Here is a 24,433-nt window from a genome sequence, read left to right as displayed (position 1 = left end):
ATTTTCCCTTATAACCATGTTATAAGGGAAAATAATAATGATCGGGTCTCCCTCCCGATCACCTCCTAGCAACCGTGCATGAAAATCTCACCGCATCTGCACTTGCTTGCAGATGCTTGCGATTTTCACACAGCCCCATTCACTTCTATGGGGCCTGCGTTGCGTGGAAAACGCACAATATAGAACATGCTGCGATTTTCACGCAACGCACAAGTGATGCGTGAAAATCACCGCTTGTGTGCACAGCCCCATAGAAATGAATGGGTCCGGATTCAGTGTGGGTGCAATACGTTCAACTCACGCATTGCACCAGCGCGGAATACTCGCCCGTGTGAAAGGGGCCTAAACAATGAATCCACACCAAACATTTAGTGGCGTGGATTCAACAAGGTGCCACATTGCTGCCACACGACTGACTGTCTAAGCGTGCGTACCTATTCAATGCCTCTGACTGTAAGTGGCTTTGGAGCCTGGCTCAGCAGGACAGTGGCGAGCTCAGTCATACCCAGCCAGGCATTTTTTATTTCACAGTTTTCTTTGCCAAGCCCCTGACAAAACATGTCAAAGTGACTGGCAGCATTAAAGATGGCAGGAGCTGGGCAGAGTGGAGCCGGGATACTGCAAGCTATTGTAGTCGAGCGGTTGTGATTTTATTCTTGGAATCACTCGCTGGCAGAAAAATTACACTTGTGTATAAAGGGGAGCAGCGTGCAGCGTACGGGGGCAGCAGGGGATGCTGAGGAGGTCAAATTCTAAAAGTTATTCTGTGCAACTTCCAGCTGTCCACGGCATGCTATAAGAACGGGGGTGGAGGGCAAAGCAAATCTAGACGTGTCTTATAAGGGCGGGTTTACATCAGAGCTATGCATTCAGTTATTGCTTTCCGTTATAACAGAAAATAACAGAATTCGTAAGACGGAATTCAAAATGGAGGCATTCAGTTTTGATCTGTCATAATAGAGGTCTACGGACAAGCATAACGGATCCGTCTGGTTACCGTTATGCAGGACGATAAAGAAAGTCCTGTCGACAGGCCCTTCCATCAGAAACTGGCTTTAACTACATTTAGTCACAATTGGCGTCTCTACGCTGCCCTCACCACTTTCCGAAAAAGGGGCATGGGCAGGGCCGTCGGCCTCAGCAGATTTATCATCCTTTATACCAGTTTTCTGCCGTAAATGATGAATGAAATCTTACGCAGAGCTGACACAGATTACATAATAGGTGCACGGACTGAAGGAGGTTGCACTTGATTTTCGGTCAGCAGAGTTCAGTCTATGCTCTTACCTGAGCTCCACTGCCCCTCATCAGATCTTCCGGGATGGCATAAATCTGGTTCTCCATCTCCACCTTTTTCATTCCATTATCAGAAACTTTCACCCTAAGGACTCGAAAATTGGTTCCTCCCAAGTCCAGAGCCAGGAAATCTCCATTTTCTACACAAAAGATGAAAAAAAAAATATATATAAGTTTTTGCATGAACCAAAAAGTTTATTAGTAACCTTTACATTGACTTTATTAGATATCAATGATCAGGAAATACACAAGAGCTTGTTGACCTTGAGGACTTTTGCCGAATTAGCTGACCACACATTTCAGATATCTGTCAGCCAACTGCCATCTCTCCCGACCCCTCCACAAACGTCCACTCAGCGGAGCGTGCACAAGTCCTGAATCGAGAGTGGGGATTAAGCCATTGCCTCAAAGGACCAAAAGGATTAGACATGTTGATATCCAACTGTCTGAACCTTCTCTCTTCTCATATCTGCGGCTGACGTGAGTCAGGAGGTCCCCACCATTCACACAATATGGTTGGCTGATCTGCCAAAGATTGGCGGGTTTGGTCCACATTAATGGCCAGCTTTAGTCATAGAAGACCTTTCAAGGGGTTTAGTATAAAGATGCATTTGCATCAAACACAACCTGTTATGACCTGGATAAGAACAGTAATATGACAGCTGGAGGAATGAACTGCAATTTGGCATAGACCTTGGCCTCGGCAGATGTAGGGATCCATGGATCACCCTCATTGGATTGGCCGGAATCAGACAAAGGTGGGGCACAGACGAGGACGGTGTGAAATAACCAAATAAGCAATACTCACCTGTTGAATTACCTGCCGCTCCAGCGCTGCTGTTTCTGTCCTCACCGCCGATCTTTGCTTACACAACCCATGACCACTCCAGCCAACGTGTATGTGTGAGGCCAGAGATTGGATGCAAGGATCACATGTTGATAATATGAAGGCAACGCTGCAGCCCAATAAGAAAAAACTGGCAAGGGGGCAGGAACGGCAGGCATTTCAACAGGTATTTTTTGTTTTTTTACACCATTTCCTGTCTGTGGTCAACTTTTTCCTGAACTTGGACAGCCCCTTTAATAAGAGAGCTCCACAGATGTCCAAAACGGTCTAGCCTAGAATCTGTTCTAAAACAGTTAGGCCTCTTGCACACAAACGTATTTTCTTTCCATGTCCGTTCCGTTTTTTTGCGGACCGTATAAGGAACCATTCATTTCAATGGATTCTGTATGTCCGTATGTCCGGTCTGCAAAAAAATAGAACATGTCCTATTATTGTCCACATTATGGACAAGGATAGGACTGTTCTATTAGGGGCCAGCTGTTCCATTCCGCAAAATACGGAATGCACACGGACGTCATCCATATTTTTTGTAGATCTGTTTTTTGCGGACCGCAAAATACATGCGGTCAGGTGCAAGAGGCCTTAATGTCTGATTTTTAGCCCAAAAAAAAAAAAAGAGAGTCTGTGACTGTCCGCTTCAACTTTTCCACATCAGATCCTCGGTCATGGCGCCAATTCAGCATCCTCTATCTTCATTGGGTGGACATCACCTCTTTTTTCTTGTCTCTTGCAATTTTTGCCTTCTATTACAGGAATAGACTAGACTGCATACACCAACTGTATATACAGACACCCTGCCCAATCCTCCCTGTCCAGATGCATGGACCATCTAGCATAGAACGTGTTCTGGAATAGAGCCTCAGTGGAAATGTACTGATCAATTCCCAAATGCAATAAAAACATGCAGCCCGGCGTGTGCGCCAACCGGCTGGTATAAATGTGGGCAATGCTCTGGAGTGAACTCTCTCCGCACTCTATTCCAGGCAGTGAATCTGCTGCGCTGGCTGCGATGTGAAGGATTACACCGTCCAGAACCATTGTGCTCATACAATGAAACGGCAATACCAGCCAAAGAGTGTCGGCGGATTTAACCCCTTTAAGGCCAGCCTGCTGTTGTTGAACGCACCGAATGGATCTATTTCAAAGAATTGAAAAAAAAACAACTATATATACACAAAAACAGCACTTCTCTATTCATCGGCAGTGATGTGGTGAAATCTGCCTCCGTCAGATGATAGCAACCAGCTGCTTTCCAGGAATCTCTCCAGGTTTCAGCCACGGTTCTTCCTCAGGGTTACATTTTAGCTCTTTATACTATACGGCATATGGCCATCTATTATATGGCATTGCGTAATGCAAACTGACTGGATATTATTCAGAAGATTTGTTAGGAGCTTGCCATTACAAAAATTACAAGTCAAAGAGGGACAGCATGTCATGGCTATAGAAGCCAGTGAGACCACCCCCAGATGCCAACCTGAGGATCAGAGATAAGAACTTTTTTTTCCCCAAAAAACATATGTAGATGGTAGATGTAGAAATAAGAACTTTTAAAAGACAGCAACCAAAAGTACTGTAGTTTGGGGTCAAGTTTTTTTTCCATTCTGTTTTTTGCGTTCCGTATACAGACCGTATACGGAACCATTCATTTCAATGGATCTGCAAAAAAAAAAACGGAAGGTACTCCGTATGCATTCTATTTTCATTAAAAGATAGAACATTGCCTATTATTGTCCGCATAACAGACAAGGATAGTACTGTTCTATTAGGGGCCAGATGTTCCGTTCCGCAAAAAATGGAATGCACACGGATGTCATCCGTTTTTTTTGTGGATGCGTTTTTTTGCGGACCGCAAAATACAGCAAATTACATACGGTCGTGTGCAAGAGGCCTAAAGAAGGGACTCTGGTGCATTGTTCTGGTTAGTAGCAGGTAATGTTAATACCACTGCTTGTTAGGTGCAGCTAGAATTACTGGCCGATCAAGTATAGTTCACCGTTGGCTTCCCTACTAAAACTTACTATAAAAGCTCACTTGCATAATCCAGCCCTTAGGCCTTCACCTCAGAGGGTGTGAGTACTTATGCAATCCTAGTATCTATTCTTAACATGAGGTAATCCTAATCCGAATGACGAAGATCAGTGGCCAGGAGTCAACTCTTAAAAAAAATAAGAAAAGTCATCCATGAAAATGTGTCTTGTGTATAGTCTTCTAAGGCTCTGTTCACATCTGCCCTGGTTCTTGTGTATAGTCTTCTAAGGCTCTGTTCACATCTGCACTGGTTCTTGTGTATAGTCTTCTAAGGCTCTGTTCACATCTGCGCTGGTTCTTGTGTATCGTCTTCTAAGGCTCTGTTCACATCTGCGCTGGTTCTTGTGTATAGTATTCTAAGGCTCTGTTCACATCTGCGCTGGTTCTTGTGTATAGTCTTCTAAGGCTCTGTTCACATCTGCGCTGGTTCTTGTGTATCGTCTTCTAAGGCTCTGTTCACATCTGCGCTGGTTCTTGTGTATAGTATTCTAAGGCTCTGTTCACATCTGCGCTGGATCTTGTGTATAGTCTTCTAAGGCTCTGTTCACATCTGCGCTGATTCTTGTGTAAAGTCTTCTAAGGCTCTGTTCACATCTGCGCTGGTTCTTGTGTATAGTCTTCTAAGGCTCTGTTCACATCTGCGCTGGTCCTTGTGTATCGTCTTCTAAGGCTCTGTTCACATCTGCACTGGTTCTTGTGTATAGTCTTCTAAGGCTCTGTTCACATCTGTGCTAGTTCTTGTGTATCGTCTTCTAAGGCTCTGTTCACATCTGTGCTAAGTCTTGTGTATCGTCTTCTAAGGCTCTGTTCACATCTGCGCTGGTTGTTGTGTATAGTCTTCTAAGACTCTGTTCACATCTGTGCTAGTTCTTGTGTATCGTCTTCTAAGGCTCTGCTCACATCTGCGCTGGTTGTTGTGTATAGTCTTCTAAGGCTCTGTTCACATCTGTGCTAGTTCTTGTGTATCGTCTTCTAAGGCTCTGCTCACATCTGCGCTGGTTCTTGTGTATAGTCTTCTAAGGCTCTGTTCACATCTGTGCTAGTTCTTGTGTATCGTCTTCTAAGGCTCTGTTCACATCTGTGCTGGTTCTTGCGTATCGTCTTCTAAGGCTCTGTTCACATCTGCGCTGGATCTTGTGTATAGTCTTCTAAGGCTCTGTTCACATCTGCGCTGGATCTTGTGTATAGTCTTCTAAGGCTCTGTTCACATCTGCGCTGGATCTTGTGTATAGTCTTCTAAGGCTCTGTTCACATCTGTGCTGGTTCTTTTAAGGCTCTGTTCACATCTGCGCTGGTTCTCATGTATAGTCTTCTAAGGCTCTGTTCACATCTGTGCTAGTTCTTGTGTATCGTCTTCTAAGGCTCTGTTCACATCTGCGCTGGTTCTTGTGTATAGTCTTCTAAGGCTCTGTTCACATCTGTGCTAGTTCTTGTGTATCGTCTTCTAAGGCTCTGTTCACATCTGTGCTGGTTCTTGCGTATCGTCTTCTAAGGCTCTGTTCACATCTGCGCTGGATCTTGTGTATAGTCTTCTAAGGCTCTGTTCACATCTGCGCTGGATCTTGTGTATAGTCTTCTAAGGCTCTGTTCACATCTGCGCTGGATCTTGTGTATAGTCTTCTAAGGCTCTGTTCACATCTGCGTTGGTACTTAGTAAAGTCTTCTAAGGCTCTGTTCACATCTGTGCTGGTTCTTTTAAGGCTCTGTTCACATCTGCGCTGGTTCTCATGTATAGTCTTCTAAGGCTCTGTTCACATCTGTGCTAGTTCTTGTGTATCGTCTTCTAAGGCTCTGTTCACATCTGCGCTGGTTCTTGTGTATAGTCTTCTAAGGCTCTGTTCACATCTGTGCTAGTTCTTGCGTATCGTCTTCTAAGGCTCTGTTCACATCTGCGCTGGATCTTGTGTATAGTCTTCTAAGGCTCTGTTCACATCTGCGCTGGATCTTGTGTATAGTCTTCTAAGGCTCTGTTCACATCTGTGCTGGATCTTGTGTATAGTCTTCTAAGGCTCTGTTCACATCTGCGCTGGATCTTGTGTATAGTCTTCTAAGGCTCTGTTCACATCTGCGCTGGTTCTTGTGTATAGTCTTCTAAGGCTCTGTTCACATCTGCGTTGGTACTTAGTAAAGTCTTCTAAGGCTCTGTTCACATCTGTGCTGGTTCTTTTAAGGCTCTGTTCACATCTGCGCTGGTTCTCATGTATAGTCTTCTAAGGCTCTGTTCACATCTGCGCTGGTTCTTCTAAGGCTCTGTTCACATCTGTGCTGGTTCTTCTAAAGCTCTGCTCACATCTTCACATCTGCGCTGGTTCTCATGTATAGTCTAAGTCTCTGTTCACATCTGTGCTGGTTCTTCTAAGGCTCTGTTCACATCTGCGCTGGTTCTTCTAAGGCTCTGTTCACATCTGCGCTGGTTCTTCTAAGGCTCTGTTCACATCTGTGCTGGTTCTTCTAAGGCTCTGTTCACATCTTCACATCTGCGCTGGTTCTCATGTATAGTCTAAGTCTCTGTTCACATCTGTGCTGGTTCTTCTAAGGCTCTGTTCACATCTGCGCTGGTTCTCATGTATAGACTCCTAAGGCTCTGTTCACATCTGCGCTTCTCAATACGCCATTACAGGAGCAGAACAACGAAAATGACAGCAGTGCCAGATCCAGGACATGGCGGACACTGGCGGACCCACTGACTATAATGGCGTCCTATAGGTTTCCATCAAGAAGTCTTGGAATCTGCAAGATGGACTGCCAACGCATATGTGAGCAGAGCCTTATATTGTGTTCAGCGGGGTCAACGTTGTCCTATTTTGTCCTACAGTTCTAACAGATGCCGGGTGACAACCACTAATGATATTCCAGGTTTTGTAACCTGAGCTGGAAAAAGTGACAGGTGACATCTGCTCGCCGGCTACAGCCCGGACCTCCACTTTTTGCCTCCCTTAAATTTTCATTACATGAGGCCCAACGACTCATAAGTAGGTCGAAGGTAAAATTTAGATCAGATCCATATGTGGTGCTGAAATCCAGCTGCTGGCCACATGTGCTCATTACAATATTTTGCCATAGGCAGATATACTGTAGTCAGGAACTGTAAGTAAGGCCGCTCAATAGCCGCTGATATCTAGTAAACCTACACACACACACACTTGGGTACGGACACACAGGGCGGATTCTCCACTGCATATTTTGCAGCAATTTGTTGCAAAGCAAACTCCCTTCGCATTGCAAATGGTGAAATCCATGGTGGAAATCCGCAGCATAAGATGACTTCCTGCAGATTTGTCCTGCGGTGTGTGGATGAGATTTCTTTGCTGCTGCTGTAAAACGCTGCAGATTTTCTGCACAGATTTTGCTTTTAATTAGTGTGAGTTTATAGTCAGGCCTGCTCCCCCTCACTCACTGAAGCCATTTGGCACCAGGAGTGAGATAGTCTGTGGACTCTCACTGCAGTCTTTGGTGGCCATGTGGTGCCGGGGGTGTTGTGGAGTGGGCCTGCATGCATGTTGGTACCTGCACTCATTTGATACAGTGGAGGACATTTTGGCACCCAAAATGACAGTTATTGAAGCAGACCCAGCATGAATGTGGAACCTACACTCCCTGAAGTGTATGGTAGCCGTCATGGCACTTAACAGGTAGAATTTAGTGTTAGGAACCCATCTAACAGAGATCGCCTTGACGTGCGGCAGACGGGCTCAGATTATTTTGCACAAAACGATTTGCCAAGTATCTCTCACTTATAGTGTAGCACTTGTAATTATTATGCAATGTTGTACTTTACATTGCAGTGAGTTGTCGCATTGCATGTTTCGTCTTTTAATGTTGTTCTCTGCCATAGCAATGTGCTCCTGCAGTTTGGTATGTGCTGACTGACCCCCTTTTTTGTCTTTCTTTACAGATTCTGCTGTGGAAAATCCATAGCATTTACACCCCAGGTGGCCATACCCTAAGGGCCTGTTCACATGGAGGATTTTTGGCACACATTTTGGTACAGATTTCATACCAAAAATCTCTGCCAAAACCGCATACAGAACTTTCCCATTGTTTTCAAAGGGGAAATCTGCATGTTACACCGTTTTAAAAACCGCACAGTGGAAAAAAGACGTGTTCTTTCCATTTTCAACACGGATTCCTCATCCTGAATTTCCATGGGCAGGAATGAAAATCCTTGCCGACACCACACCAAAAAGCATGTAAAAAAAAAAGCAGGAAAAAATTGCATGCAAAAAAAACCATGATACGGATTCCACTTTTTATTATTTGTGTAAATATGTTTTGTTGAGCCGAAAACTTTGGCACAGACACTGCGCTGAAATTCCGCCGACGACCGTGTTTCTTTCTGCCTCCCATTCTTTTCGATGGGAGGCAGCGTTGAAGATAGGCAGTTTAAAGCCGCGACTGTGTCAAGATCTTCCGACGTGTCTGTGCCAAAATTCCTCCAGAAGAGAATGCTGTGTGAATGACCCCTAGAGGTGGTTTAACGCAAACAGCATTTTATGGACAACGCAGCTGTAGCTTTTGATGCAGTTTTCCAAGCCAAAACCAAAAGTGGATCCAGCAGGAAGCAGAAGTATAAGTCCTTCCATTAGATTTACCATTCCCATTGAACCTATTTCTGTCTTTGACTCAAAAACCTGCAGTTGTGTTTTTCCCCAAAAATGCTATGTGTGAAACCACCCTAAGGCCACATGCACACGAGGCATATTATATGCATGTGCAAAATCGGCAGCATGATACAATACCAGCTCAGCAGGTGAGAAAAAAGAGCCGCTTCTGAGGTAAAAATGAGGTGTCAACCCATCCAGACAATGACTACGTCAGAGCTGGGGTGGAAAAACTCACAGGAGCAAATAAGTCAATTCTGTCATTGTGGTGTGACGTGTGGAGACTTTAGCTTGTGATACCTTAAAGCCACGTGCACACAGTATAGAATTTCATAAGGATTTCTCTAAGGAAATCCATGACAAACACTGTCAAAAAAGCGCAGCAAAGTAGGTATAAAATACATTGCTGTGCGCACATGGCTTTAAGGTATCACATCTCCACGCCGTCACACAGCAATGACAGGATTTACATATTTTCTCCTGTGATTTTTTTTTTCCACCCAGCTCTGACGTCTGGATGGGTTGACGCTTCCTCTTTACCTCAGAAGTGGCTCCTCCTTCGAAAGATCATATATCACACCAGCCTGAAATGTTTTAACAATGGACGTCCAACCTGTGTCAACACTGGAGAACCTAACAACCCCGGCCTCCGCCTTTATGTGCACAGCTGTAGGGAGAAAACATGGCTGCTCCTGTTACACAAATACTTTTCTGTAGCACCGAGCTGCCAGTTACACAACAGCATTACCTCAGTACCATCCTCCGAAGTGCAACATTCGGTGAGACATTCCTCCTGCGGGTGCACTGCCCTTGTAAGTGTGTCCTAATGGCAAATATCAGGACAAGGAGCTTACATAAAGGCCGTGACCTAATGCTGTGCCCTGGTGAATAATACATGCCATGGCACGGTGCCCCTTCCAGTCAACTGCAGGACGGAAGGTCTGCCAAGTCGCTGCACAGCCCTGGACACCATCGAAGGAGGCAAGCCAACCTTGTCAGCCCACCATCCTCTGCCTGGGTTCACATATGCCCACTAAATTTTTATCTTTCTAGTGAGAATGGTGACATGTCTGCGATGCCACATGTTATGGGTATGTTCACATAGCGTTTTATTGCTGCAGATTCGTTGCGTTTTCAGCGCTGAAATACACAACAAACAACATAAATGCCTATTGTAAAATAGGCAGCATGCACACAGCGACCAACACCACGGCGAAAATCAGAGGGCCAGCCTTAGAAATCTGCTGCAGAGTCCACAGCAAACCCATAGAAGTGTATTTTGTTGGTGCAAATATGGCCCCTGCTGTATGACTGGACGAGCAGGACAGATGAAGCTGGAACGATGCTTGTATATCAAGATATGCTATGTATACCTTCTCTATATAATACTGATAACACCTAAATGTAGCACTTATCCAGCTTGTAGATCTTCGACTGCTTGAAACGCGTCGCTCACTCTTTTTACAGGGCTCTCTCCACAGCAGACGATAATATTACTACACTGAATTGCCGTAACGAGCACTCAGCTGTCCTTTACAAGGGCAATAAAATGATACTGCAGTGAAAGCAAGATATTCTATCAACGTGGCAGCCACGCGCTAGCCCGGCGTGGTGGGGTTTTGCTGACTACAATCTTTGCAGTGTATTAGCACAAAGACATGCTCTTCAGAGGGAGCGTTCGGGCCCAAAGACATTCTTGTGCTTGCATAACTGAGGCAGCTGCCAAAATGCCAAGCTCTGGCATGTCTAGCACCCTCGTCTCCTGCTTAAAACATCTGAAATGTCACCCTAAATTACACAAAGTACACACGTGGGTCTGAAAAGGAAGTGAGCAGACATCTATATGGTACGTATAGGAACGGACCTGCTAGCGGGGTGGTTCTCGCTCTGGCTGACCCACGGAAATTCCATTCAGATGTGGGACTAGGCCACAGTTTTGGCGTTGCTATCATCGGGGTATTTTTTTTCGGTATGCTAGGCTTTTTGAAATTGCAGCAATCTCTATTATTTGTGTTTAAAAGCAGATCTCTCAACTTAAAAGGGTTCTGTGGGCTTTCACTAAAATCCCTCTGTCTTCTAACCTTCAGCAATACATACTCCTCCATTGCAGCACTAATTCCGCTCACGTGACTGGCTGCGGACTAAGACTGGCTGTGGACTCTTCCGCTGAGCTCCAGACCTGGTGTGGTCCTGCATCTTCCTGGACCACTCAGGAGGACATCTGGTCAGGGCCTCAACGAAAGAGTTCGCCACCATTCAAAGCAGTCTTATAAACGAAGCGGAGATGGCAGGATTGGAGGGTTAGATTTTAGGAAAAACCTAGAGAATCCCTTTAATAACCTCTCCTAAGTCAGGGCAGTCTACATAGCAGCAGGCCTGGATTACTAGTAGCCAAAAAAAATTACAAAAAGAGTCGTATTAACACAGCGTAGACTAATAGGGTGAGATTTATCAAAACTGGTAACCATAGCAGCCAATCAGATAACACCTTTCGTTTTCCAAGGGGGCACTGAGAAATGAAAGGTAGAATATTATTGGTTGCTCGGGGCAACTAAGCCAGTTGTCCTTTACACCTGTTTTGATAAATGTCCTCCATTAACTTTAATGTGAAGAAGGGCTACATAAATTATACTTGGTATATGGTTCCAGGAACATTTTGAAACTACACGTGAGACGACATGTGCAGCGATGGCAAAGTGATACACTGGCCATACAGATAAGCAAAAACAAGCGTTGAGTCTACGTCTATCTCAACATTCACAGCAACATGGCCATGGATACATACGTACATGTGACTTTTTGAGGTTTCATGTTTCAACACTTTAGAAAAGTGGGAGGAAATCTGGGCATGGTTAGCGATGATAATTAAGTGCCGCCAACTGCAACTTTTAAGAGTGGCATTGCTAGACAAAAGTGTTGTATACTTTGTGCCAAATTTATCAAACGTGTGGCATTTGATAAATTTGGCGCACACTACAGCAACGCAGACTCAAGAAAAAATAACTTTAAAGATTCCCCTCCTAATAAATCACATTTACGAAACTGTCTAAAAGAAAAACTGCCTTTGTTGCCTATAGCAACCTCAGTGCAGCTTTTACACTATAAACAAAAATCACAGAAAAGAGAAAAAACTAAGATAAAAACATCCTGCACGATATGATAAATAAATATGCGGATGTCCCTGGCTACATTTATGAAAAAAAATCACAGAAAAAAAAAAAAGGATAATAATGCACTAACACAATAGATGCAAGCATTATATATGGACTAAGCCCTCATTCTGAGACTATAAAGCAATATATAACATGAAATCTGCCCTGTAAATGGTTGCTATGGGCAACAAAGACAATTCTTCTAGAAAGTGTTATAAATCTTCCCTGGCCTAATTTATCAAAACTATCAAACAGTAAAACAGGCTTTGTTGTCCATAGCAACAAATCAGAGCTCCGCTTTCATTTTTCCAGAGCAGTTTAGGAAATGGACGCTGGACTCTGATTGGTTGCTATAGGCAACAAAGACAATCTTATATTAGACAGTCTTGATAAATGAGGTCCTGACTAGATACTTGTCCTACTAGTATTACATCCCAGTAAAGTCTTGCAATGTCGCCCCTACCTGTTCCATCTGGTGTAGACCGTACAAATGTGGGCAGCATCTTCACACATGCGGTGGGGTTGGTTTCTGAACCCAGTCCTTTCTCCATCTCCTTGTTAAATCGGTTTGATACATCCAGGAGTGTCTCATCAGAGAGGCGCATGTGATAGAGGTACTTGTCCACCTGTAAAACAACAGCGATGACAGTTACTTGAGAGTCTCACCTGCTGACAAGAAGAACCTGGAGGTTTGGGCCATCCTGAGCTGGGCCAGGACATGACTGGCACATAGGAGATGGCCCGTGGTAAAAATACCCTCAGATTAACTCTAGCAACACAAAGACTTAAGCCCGGTGTGTTGCTATTTGTGATAGTTTATCGCCCTTGAAAATGAATTACTAATTTGCAAGAGGAAACCAGAGAACACGTTGACATCAGGAAGGCATTAGGAACCGAGCGATGAGACCAGCAAGGCCTTTAATTACCCGCCATAATGTCACACTGCTCCCTGTAATACCTGCTCTTAGCTTCCGACTTCTCCAGGATGTTGTAGAGACAAAACTCATGGATCCTTCTAATCCCTAAATAATGAAGATGTAACTTAGCACAAGACAACGTCAAGACGGAGAAAAGACTACTAAATGACATCAGCAACGCTAGTTTCCTTGTTAGATCTTGAGATCAGTCAAGCTGGTCCTACACGATGTGATGGATCAGATCGACTAGAGAAATTATCCATGTGTGGACGACCAGTAAACACTTCAGATGATCCTTATGAAATAAGATCTCCATTGGACTGGAAAATGCCTCTTATGATATGGGTCTCCACATAGGGCCACCTGAGGATGCTTAAAGGGTTTGTGCAAGAATAGTTTTTTTCTGGCAACTGCTCCTATTCTGCTGGACATGCAAAGATAAGATGACTTAACTGCTTCCTGGCGCCAGCTCCCGTTCCGTATCCAGAAGGCCTGCAATGCTCCGCTGGGCACCAGAGATGTCAACATTCGGTTCGACATCGCCACAGCCAATGATTGGCTGCGGCAATGTCCGGCTCCCTTTGCGTCATGACAAATGCTCACATGCTCCAAGGGGAGACAGACACCGTCACAGCCTGTGATTGGCTGTGGCAATGTCAAACCTGATGTTGACATCACTTGAGTCCAGCAGAGCATCGCAGGCCTGCAGGAGAAAAAGGTGGGATCCAGCATTGGGAAGCAGGTAAGTCACCTTCCCTTTGCAGGTCCAATAGAATTGGGAAAGGAACCTCCCCCATGCATTCTTGCACAACCCAGCAACTATGGCCTAGACTCAAGTCATGCTCCAGTAGATGTCTTTTTTGTGATTCTAGGGTCATGGCCACTTGTGAGTGGCTGTGAACCCTTTTAAGTCCATTAGGTTTTGCGGCTGCCTTACTAGACAGCTATCTTTTGGTCGGCTGACACTTGTCACGGCCGAAGTCCACCGCAGCCTAATCCAACACCATGTGAATTCCATGACACATCCATTCTCTTAGGCCTGGAAAAATGGAGAATTTACTGTTGTTGCCTACATTTTTGGGTTGTTTTCTATTGGTACCTATCAATGTCGTCATTGTATGATGGCTACTAAAACTATCTCCTGGAAACTTCAAATGGCTCCTTAAATGGGTGGCTTGAGTCAAACATTTTGAGAAAGTCTATTTTAAGAAAAAAGAAAAAGCCACGATTCTTGACTGAGAGGTCCAGGATAGATGTATTTGCAGAAACCTAGGCCTGACAATCAAGAAGGAGAGGAAGGGGCTGGCAGAGGAAGCAGGAGGTCCAAGGGTGCACAGAGTGGCTTAGGCCTGCCCTCGATGCACTTAGCCTCTCATTTAGATATGGACTAAAAGTACTTTTTCTCCAGGATGAAGCAACAGATTGCTACGTGAAAGCTAGCCCTACGAGGCATTATATCTGGTTTGACAGACTCCTTTTAAATCCTGTAAAGCAGTGTGGATTTGCCATCCTATGTGGACATACCCTTAATGTAAATTTTAGCTCTCACTAAGACCATGAGAAGTTAAGTCACACGTCTTTGCTTAATAGCGATAATGAGAGGAGTCTTATAAATGGAGACAGCCTTCTTCCTAGGAGTGCAATGGGCAATTAATAGTTGTGTAAGCGGCTGCCACACCTTCCAGAAACCGGTCCGCTCTCCAAACAAATGATGTCTGAGCGCTGCCTCCACTGCTTGCTCTATCACATGCTGAATTTCATCATATAGCAATGCATGAAGAAATGAGTCAGCTTCCTCCAGCGAGGGTGTCTGGTTTCAGCCCTATGTGCGTGAGGAAAAGGATGGGGGAGGAACTTCTCCAAATTGCAGGGGGGGTTCTCGGAATAAGGGAGCTGTAGGTGACCAGATTCAAGAATTAACTTCTTACACTACTACTGCATCCATTATTCACTACAGCATATAGTTATACGCTGCCCGTAACTGCTCCATACTTCTGACTTCTAAAGTTTTATATATGTGCCCTACTAATTTAATGGAGAACCAATATTACCACGCTCATGAGCGCCCCCTACGTCACTTACAATCCTGAACCACAGACACATTTCGCACGTAGCCCTCAGTGATGTCTCATCTCTGGAATCTCTAATGATTCAGCTTTACGCACCAGGAGGGTTTCCTTTTCAATTCTCAGGGACGACAGCACCACTAGCACAATGTATTAGTAATGTCTTCTATAGGTGACAATGAGGACATCACTGGGACAGCTGCAAGGGTGCGCTGCACATAGACACTGACCCTAGAGGCAGACTAAGGTCACCTCTGCCACACAGGATGACAGCAGCACTGTAATGCCGCACAGCAGATGGCAGCAGCTTGGCATGGAGCGCTGCATATCGCTTTACTCCTTCCCGTGAGAATGCAGCATAGGTTTTATTAATATTTTGCACAATGATGGCATTAGGGTAGGTTCACATTTGCCTTTGGCCTCATGCACACAACAGTTTATTTTTCTCAGCCTCCGTTCCGTTTTTTTTGCGGAATGGGTCAGCAAAAAAATGCTGATAGTTTATCCGTTTGTGTTCCACGTCTGTTGTCCGTGTTTCCCTTTAGCAAAAAAAATAGTGCATGTCCTACTTTTTTCACATTTGCGGACAAGGGTAGGCATTTATTACAAGGGATCTGTGGAAACCGCATCCGTTTTTTTTTTTTTTGACGGATGCACAATTTGCGGATGCAAAAAATAACTGTCGTGTGCATGAGGCCTTTAATGGATTTAGCAGGCTCTCACCGCAGAGAGCAGCCTGCCAGAGTTTACCGGGTCCAGCCTTGCCAGATACTGCCAAACCCCATTGACTATAACAGGATAGGGCGGGGATCTGGCCAAAATGGCTTTGGTCCGGCTAAGAACCGAGACTTATGTCGGAAAGCAGCCATAGTCAATGGCAAGGCCATATCCAGGTCTATTAAACAGGAATGTCAACCTACCCCTGGCCAGCTAGTTTATCCAATGTAGCGGGGGTGCAGTGCAAAACCATGTGAATGGTGTGAACAATGGTAATTACACTGCGCCACCACTACAATCTAGATGTGCAGATAAATACTGAAGAGGACGCAGCGGTCACACCAGTGCAATGACCCCGCCGAGCCCTGAGGACAGGTCATCAATATCATGAAACCCCTATAAGGGCTTGTTCACACGACCGTATGGCTTTTTCAGTGTTTTGCGGCACGTTTTTAACGGATCTGTTTTTTCCGTTTTTTGTTTCAGTAGTGTTTCCGGTTCCATTCCGTTTTTCCATATGGCATATACAGTATACAGCATACAATAATTGAGTAGAAAAAATTGGTCTGGGCATAACATTTTCAATAGATGGTTCCGCAAAAACATGTTCTATCTTTGAACGGAACGGAAATACGGAAACGGAATGCATACGGAGTACATTCAGTTTTTTTGCGGAACCATTGAAATGAATGGTATATGGAACTCAAAAAACGGCCCGTATACGGAATGCAAAAATTTTTGTGTGAATGAGCCCTAAATGCAAGACACAGAGGAGGCTTTTGTAGTGCTTTTTTTTTCCCCTTCCAGGTGTATTTTTTGGGTCAAGGTCATTTTTTTTTCAGTTCGCAGCATGCTTTGGGTCTGGCGTTTTTTCCCTCATTGTTTGGCGTTATTCTCCTATAGACTTTCATTTTTTTCAAACAAAACCCGAAAAACCCATGTGCAATGTATTGGAATTTTTTAATAGTGTTAAGGCCTCTTTCACACTACAGGTTTTTTTTTCCGTTTTGAGGGCCGTTTTTTGCAGTCCGTATACGGTCCTTATACGGAACCATTCATTTTAATGGGTCGGCAAAAAAAAAACCAGAATGTACTTTGTATGTATTCCGTTTCCGTGTTTCCGTATCTCCGTTCCGTGCGAAGATAGAACATGTCCTATATTTGGCTGCAAATCACGTTCCGTGGCTCCATTAAAGTCAATGCTCCGCAAGAAAAACGGAATGCATACAGAAATGCATCCGTATGTCTTCTGTATCCGTTCCGTTTTTTGCGGAACCATCTTTTAAAAAAGTTATGCCCAGCCCAATTTGTTCTATGTAATTACTGTATACTGTATATGCCATACGGAAAAACGGAAACACAAAAAAACGGAACAAGGGATCCATGAAAAACGGACCGCAAAACACTGAAATAGCCATACGGTAGTGTGAAAGAGGCCTAAAGCAGTTTTTTTTTTTTTTTTACCAATGCTGTCGTTACAAAGGGTGTATACTGTACATTCCTCTAAAAAACCGCTATGCGTAGGAAAACCACCAGGAGCTAAAATAAACTATATGGGCAAAAGTGTCTATAAAAAGAAAACACACAACAAAAACACTGATCAAGTCAGGCATCGTTGAAGCTTTCTTTGGCCCAAAAAGACACCATAACAAACCTGTGCCTGGCAGTACCCTAGCGTGATATTCTGCATTCCTGTCTACATATTTGTATATTATCCGCAGGGCGTTCAACAAATATTGAGCAGAAATGAAATACGCAAAACTTCCCAGAACATGCTTCATGTAATGCACTGTGACGTTGACTTGAGTTTTCCATGTCATTGAGAATGTCATCTCCTGTCAAGTTCACTCAGTACGTGGCACTGCTGTGTGCACAGAGACTCTAGCCCTAGAGCCTACGTACACTGCCATGTGCACCAGTCTTTGCATGCACAGGGCTATTCTTCCCTAGAAGCTACTGGTGGAGAATACCCCTGGACATAGAGGTCACCTAGTCCTATGGCCCCTAGGCTGCCTTCACATGCCGGAAAGTTTTCTGCAACCTAAAATCAGTTCCATTCACCTGAATTTAGCTTGTAGAAATCCACGTGCTTCCGGCCAAAACAACCCAATTCACGTGAATGGAAGTGAATTTTCAGCCGTGGAAATTTTATACAACAAAATCTGTCGCGTGTGAAGGCAGCCTTAGGCCTCATGCACGTGACCGTATGTATTTTGCGGTCCGTAAAAAAAAACGGAACAGCTGGCCTCTAATAGAACAGTCCTATCCTTTTCCGTAATGCGGACAATAACAGGAAATGTTCTATTTTTTTGCTGAACGGAAATACGGAAACGGAATAACTTCCGTTTTTTTTTTGCGGACCCATTGAAATGAATGGTTCTGTATACGGTCCGCAAAAAAAAAAAAAAAAAACAATACGGAAAGAAAATACGTTTGTGTGCACTTAATATGTACGAAGGGTGAGGCAAAGAATTGCATAGGATCTTTTCTTACCCGACCAGAACAAGAGGCACACGCTATGTGGTAGAGATTGTTTCGGTGTAAGGCCTTTACACCGAAACAATCTCTACCACACGGCGGGTGCCTCTTGTTCTGGTCGGGTAAGAAAAGATCTTATGCAATTCTTTGCCTCACCCTTCGTACATATTAAGTAGGTCACCCCTAAGTAATAAGAAATACACTACATGATGACCCTAAGGCCTCATGCAGACGACTGTATCCGTTTTTTGGTCCGTGAGCAGTCCACATTTTTGCAACACGAACCGTATCCGCAATTCGTGGACCGCAAGATACATAAGGTTGTGTGCATTAAGCCGAAATATACTGTATGACCATGTAGGAGACAGAGGACGATTGGCCACGTAGCTGCGGAAGACACGGAGAGATCCTGAAGGTCATATATAGATGCCTGCTCTTAATGGTGTTCTGATAAATAGGATAAAAAAAGCGATATGTCGCTAAAGATTCTGACCATACACGAGATACGCCTGCAGGCGGCACTGAACCTTAACATCTCAAACGTCAGAAAGGGGAAGGCGGCTGACTGTATATCTGACGCAACCTCATGCTACAGCAAACGCGACCTTATTTTTATCCAATGGTATAGTAGACTGTGAGCTGAGAGGTTAAAGTCCCATCTATATGGCCGTATAGCAGTCCGCTAGTACAGTGATCGGGCCTGTATGTAGGGGCGGGTGGCAGGCGCTGTCCGGTCAAGGGGTTTGAAGGAAGCCGGTATAGCTATGGAGTGGTGCTCATTCATGAAGAGCGTCCTCCTCCTCCTCACAGCTTCTCCATCCGTCACATGAAGGACGGGCTGCCCTGGAGAAGACAGCATGGCCATGGTGACACTGGGATTTTCCCTGCTCACAACCTTGCATTGCCCTGTTTCCTCAATGTGAAATGGAAAATAGGAAGTTTGTTTAGTTGCCTTAGAAACTGACAAGAGGTTAACCCCGCGCTTGTTCTCAGCATTAACTCTTTCCTCTTGACACTAATAAATGTCAGCCAGGAAGACATTGTCACAGAGGTCAGCAGACATCTCCCCTAGGATGAGGATCTAATAAGAGAATTTGCTGTTGGGCTGTAAAAGAACACGGAGGCGAGTCAAAGAGTCACACGTGACAGGCAGTGCGGTTTATGATGGCAACATGCCTGCTATCTCTGGCGCTCCCATAGGAATGAATTGTGTGGCGGCGCGCTTTTCCAAACAGCCACTCCATCCATTTCAAGGGGGTTCCATGTGGTGCAGGCTCCTGTTCTCATGACTGGTGGGGGTCCTACCGCTGGGATAACTTTGTATAACCGGAATACCTCTGTAATCATCCCCCTTTGCATGAATGAACATTGATTTTCAGGTGCAGAGACTTCCGCTGCATGTGAATCTGCCTGTAGGGAATGGCCACAAATAGCTGATTGTTTTCAGCGTAATTTGCCGCAATTCCACTCTGACTGTGGATGAGGTTTCATAGAATCTCATCCACTTTGCTGGTACTGCAAATCCACAGCATATGTCCCATGTCCATGTACCCTAAAAGGGAATTGTCCTAACTGCATCATGGTCTGACTCTCACCAGAATCCCTCGACTCCGTTGACTCTGGTTGACTTTTGAGTCAGGACAATTGGCACGTGAATAGGTTAATGGGGTTGTCCACTTTGGAACTTTCCTTTCTTGCTGTAAAGGACTCCTAAAAATAAACTGACCACACAGCGTCCCACTGCTTGGACTTGCAGTAGTCAGCTGAGGGAAAGTGTCAGCAGGTCTTCACTTGTCTTGCAGGTCCACCATCGGGGAAATGGAGCATCAGATGAAGACCATTGCAATTAATGGTTTGTCCATGTCATGCAGGAATATGCTTGGTCCTCCAGAGACAATTTCTGACTGGTTAATGGGGGTCATTAAAGGGAGTCTTTCACCTAATCTGAGCGTTTTAGACCGCTCAGATCAGGTTATAGACTCTTTAACCCTCATTACGATCATACCTTTGTCTTATGTGTCCCTCGCCCAGATAATGCAAATAATACTTTTTAAACTTATGCAAATTACCTTCTGAAGGTGCCCAGGGGCGGCGTTACTGGGCGATGTGCCCAGAAAAACACACCTCCAGCCGGCGGACGTTACGAGCGGCACCAGAGGACGGCGGGCTGGGAACTGGCCCGCACCTGCGCACTGCTCTGCCCATTATGGGCAGAGGAACATCCTTTCATATTGCGCATGCGCCGGCCGGCTGTCTTTAGTTGGCCGGCGCATGCGCAATATGAAAAGCTGTTCATCTGCCCATAATGGGCAGAGCAGTGCGCAGGTGCGGGCCAGTTCCCAGCCCGCCGTCCTCTGGTGCCGCTCGTGACGTCCGCCGGCTGGAGGTGTGTTTTTCTGGGCACATCGCCCAGTAACGCCGCCCCTGGGCACCTTCAGAAGGTAATTTGCATAAGTTTAAAAAGTATTATTTTCATTATCTGGGCGAGGGACACATAAGACAAAGGTATGATCGTAATGAGGGTTAAAGAGTCTATAACCTGATCTGAGCGGTCTAAAACGCTCAGATTAGGTGAAAGACTCCCTTTAATGATGGACGCCATGTTGGCTGATACATATCAAAGGAATCTGCCTTTGAGAGAGCAGTGTGACTTGCTTGACTTGGGACACTATTGAGGGTCATGGTTCCTTCTACAATTCCATTTTTCTTGTACATCTAAGCCAATTTCTCACACGAGGGGCATACAGATGACAACCGAACTCACAAGCCAGGAAATAAGAAGCATAGACATCGACAGAAAGAAATCTAGACATTAACAAACTTCCAGCCCTGTGTGACCTCTGTGTGAATTTTTCTCATGATCCAGTGGGGAAACCCTACTTTATTCCTATTATCTTGTCTTGATCTTCAGTTTTCCCAAATCATTTTCTGGAGATAATTGGTTTTACTTCAGTTTTATAGTTCACAGGTTCTGTTGATTGTGGAGAGTCATCTATTGCTGAGGTTCTTCTCAGAGAATTCCTCAAGTCATCTAGCTCTCTGATCAGGATAATTTATCCTTATCGGCAGAATGATGACCTTTCAAGAAACAACCAGCCCTCAAGGGCACCAATGGATGGAATCCAGATGGAGCCATCGATTAAAAATGGGAGATCTATTCCACTGGGTGGAATATGGATGCCAACATAGTTCGATTTAAAGAGCCCCACATCTCTGTAGCTTTATGTATAGTTTAGTTGTTGGTGCCTCTTTAAGACATTCATGAGGAATAGCTTAGAAGAGGATGTGGCCACTGCTTGGCTTGTTATACCGTACCGTACTGTACCCCCTTACATTACACATTCTAGTATCACTGTATCCCCTTACATTATACACTCTAGTATCTCTGCACTCCCTTACATTATACATTCTAGTATGACTGTACCCCCTTACACTATACACTCTAGTATCACTGTACCCCCTTACATTACAAATTCTAGTATCACTGTACCCCCTTACACTGTACACTCTAGTATCTCTGTACCCCCTTACATTATACAGTCTAGTATCACTGTAGCCCCTTACATTATACAGTCTAGTATCTCTGTACTCCCTTACACTGTACACTCTAGAATCACTGTACCCCCTTACACTGTACACTCTAGTATCTCTGTACCCCCTTACATTATACACTCTAGTATCTCTGTACCCCTTTACATTATAAACTCTAGTATCTCTGTACCCCCTTACATTATACAGTCTGGTATCACTGTACCCCCTTACATTATACACTCTAGTATCTCTGTACCCCCTTACATTATACACTCTAGTATCACTGTACCCCCTGACATTATACAGTCTGGTATCACTGTACCCCCTTACATTATACACTCTAGTATTACTGTACCCCCTTACACTATACACTCTAGTATCACTGTACCCCCTTACACTATACACTCTAGTATCACTGTACCCCCTTACATTATACACTCTAGTATCACTGTACCCCCTGACATTATACACTCTAGTATCTCTGTACCCCCTTACACTATACACTCTAGTATCACTGTACCCCCTTACATTATACACTCTAGTATCACTGTACCCCCTTACATTATACACTCTAGTATCACTGTACCCCGTTACATTATACACTCTAGTATCACTGTACCCCGTTACATTAGTTACATTATATACTCTAGTATCACTGCACCCCCTTACATTATACAGTCTAGTATCACTGTACCCCCTTACATTATACAGTCTAGTATCACTGTACCCCTAGTATCTCTGTACCCCGTTACATTATAAACTCTAGTATCTCTGTACCCCCTTACATTATACACTCTAGTATCACTGTACCCCCTTACACTGTACACTCTAGTATCAGTGTATCTCCTTACAGTATACAATCTAGTATCACTGTACTCCCTTACATTATACAGTTTAGTATCACTGTACCCCCTTGCATTATACACTCTAGTATCACTGTACCCCCTTACATTATACACTGTAGTATCACTGTACCCCCTAACATTATACAGTCTAGTATCACTGTACCCCCTTGCATTATACACTCTAGTATCACTGTAACCCTTACATTATACACTCTAGTATCAGTGTACCCCCTTACATTATACACTCTAGTATCAGTGTACCCTCTAGTATCTCTGTACCTCCTTACAGTATACACTCTAGTATCTCTGTACCTCCTTACAGTATACACTCTAGTATCACTGTACCCCCCTTACATTATACAATTTAGTATCTCTGTAGTCCCTTACACTGTACCCTCTAGTATCACTGTAACCCCTTACATTATACACTCTAGTATTTCTGTACCTCCTTACACTGTACCCTCTAGTATCTCTGTACCCCCTTACACAATATACTCTAGTATTACTGTACACTCTAGTATCTCTGTACCCTCTTATACTGTACCCTCTAGTATCACTGTAACCCCTTACAGTATACACTCTAGTATTTCTGTACCTCCTTACATTGTACCCTCTAGTATCTCTGTACCCCCTTACACGATATACTCTAGTATTACTGTACACTCTAGTATCAGTGTACACTCTAGTATCTCTGTACTCCATTACACGATATACTCTAGTATTACTGTACACTCTAGTATCAGTGTACACTCTAGTATCTCTGTACCCCATTACACGATATACTCTAGTATTACTGTACACTCTAGTATCAGTGTACACTCTAGTATCTCTGTACCCTCTTATACTGTACCCTCTAGTATCACTGTAGCCCCTTACATTATACACTCTAGTACCTCTGTACCCTCTAGTATCTCTGTACCCGCTGTACAGGGTGCACCCTCTATTCCCTTTCTGACACAGGCTGAGCACACATAGCTCCATTTCTAGCTCTCTAGCCCCTGTATCCCCCTCCTTTACACCGCACTCTAAAACAGTCATTATACGATTTTCAGGAATCAGCAGATCAGATAAATCAGATGATAAGATCGTCCGATCGATCATGACACAATGCAAGAGTCGGGCAGATGTCTGGGTGCAGTTCTGCTCCTCACCTTCTGCACTTGGTCATGGTTGAGCTCCGTGAAGAAGTAGGCGAGTAGATGTGAAGCGATCATGTCTGTGTATGGCCGCCCTCCCCCGGTGTGTAGAGCAGGTCGTGTACCGCTTCGTCTGTCCGCTGCCTTCCAGTAGTGCCGGCTTTTTCTTTGCTGTCTCTCTTTACAATGTGCTTCATTCACTGATGCCTTGCGGCCAAGCCCCCTGCTGACGTCACTCCCATCATTAACCCGCGCACTGCCGCCGGCGCGTCCAGAGCATCCTCCAGTCGGCGTCAGTCACGTGCGCCCAGCGCCAGAAGTGACTAATAGAGGGCAGTGATAAGCTCCGCCGTACAGGACCGGCACCGTGCATCACCGGGACCACCACAGCCATACCCATAGCAGGCTGCAGCATCCCTAGCCGGGAGCACAGGGGTTAACAGCGGCAGGAGCCGGCACGGCAGGCTATTGGCTGGGGATGGGGTGTGTGGAGGTGCGGCACTGCAATTGGTTTGGACGCCGGCTGTGGGTGGGGCTGCATGTGGTGGGTCTTGGTGGTTAGGATGAGAGATGACAATGACTGGCCCCGCCCCCCGAATCATGTCATGTACCGGAACGTGTAGCATCCTGCCAGCATCACCCGCAGGAGGGCGGGGCCTAGGCCAATACATTACAAGTGGCTGCTCTGCCTAAGCTAGGAATGATACAATGTATATCCTGTTCATGTATGTTCACACCTGACATACAGTACCAGCACAACTGGGTGAGATTTTAAAGGGGTTGTCCAGGATTAGAAACATTTTCTCCAGAAAAGCT

At 44.8% G+C, this 24,433-nt stretch overlaps 1 protein-coding gene across 1 annotated transcript in view; it reads right to left on the bottom strand.

Moving 5' to 3' along the window:
* Positions 1-23,996, bottom strand: part of LOC122927449 (hexokinase-2) — a 44,076-nt gene extending 20,080 nt beyond the window's left edge. Inside the window, exons 1-3 of the mRNA XM_044279301.1 lie at positions 23,633-23,996; positions 12,391-12,553; positions 1,288-1,436 (exon numbers count right to left, since the gene is read on the bottom strand). Coding sequence (XP_044135236.1) covers positions 1,288-1,436; positions 12,391-12,553; positions 23,633-23,695 — 375 coding nt within the window. The 5' untranslated portion in view covers positions 23,696-23,996. The remainder of the gene's footprint in view (positions 1-1,287; positions 1,437-12,390; positions 12,554-23,632) is intronic.
* Positions 23,997-24,433: the final 437 nt, after the last annotated feature.

The sequence above is a fragment of the Bufo gargarizans genome, chromosome 2 (assembly GCF_014858855.1).
Source record: "Bufo gargarizans isolate SCDJY-AF-19 chromosome 2, ASM1485885v1, whole genome shotgun sequence".
Taxonomy (NCBI): Eukaryota; Metazoa; Chordata; class Amphibia; order Anura; family Bufonidae; genus Bufo; species Bufo gargarizans.
Note: the sequence above shows the minus strand (reverse complement) of the source record. Positions and strands in the feature narration are given on the sequence as shown.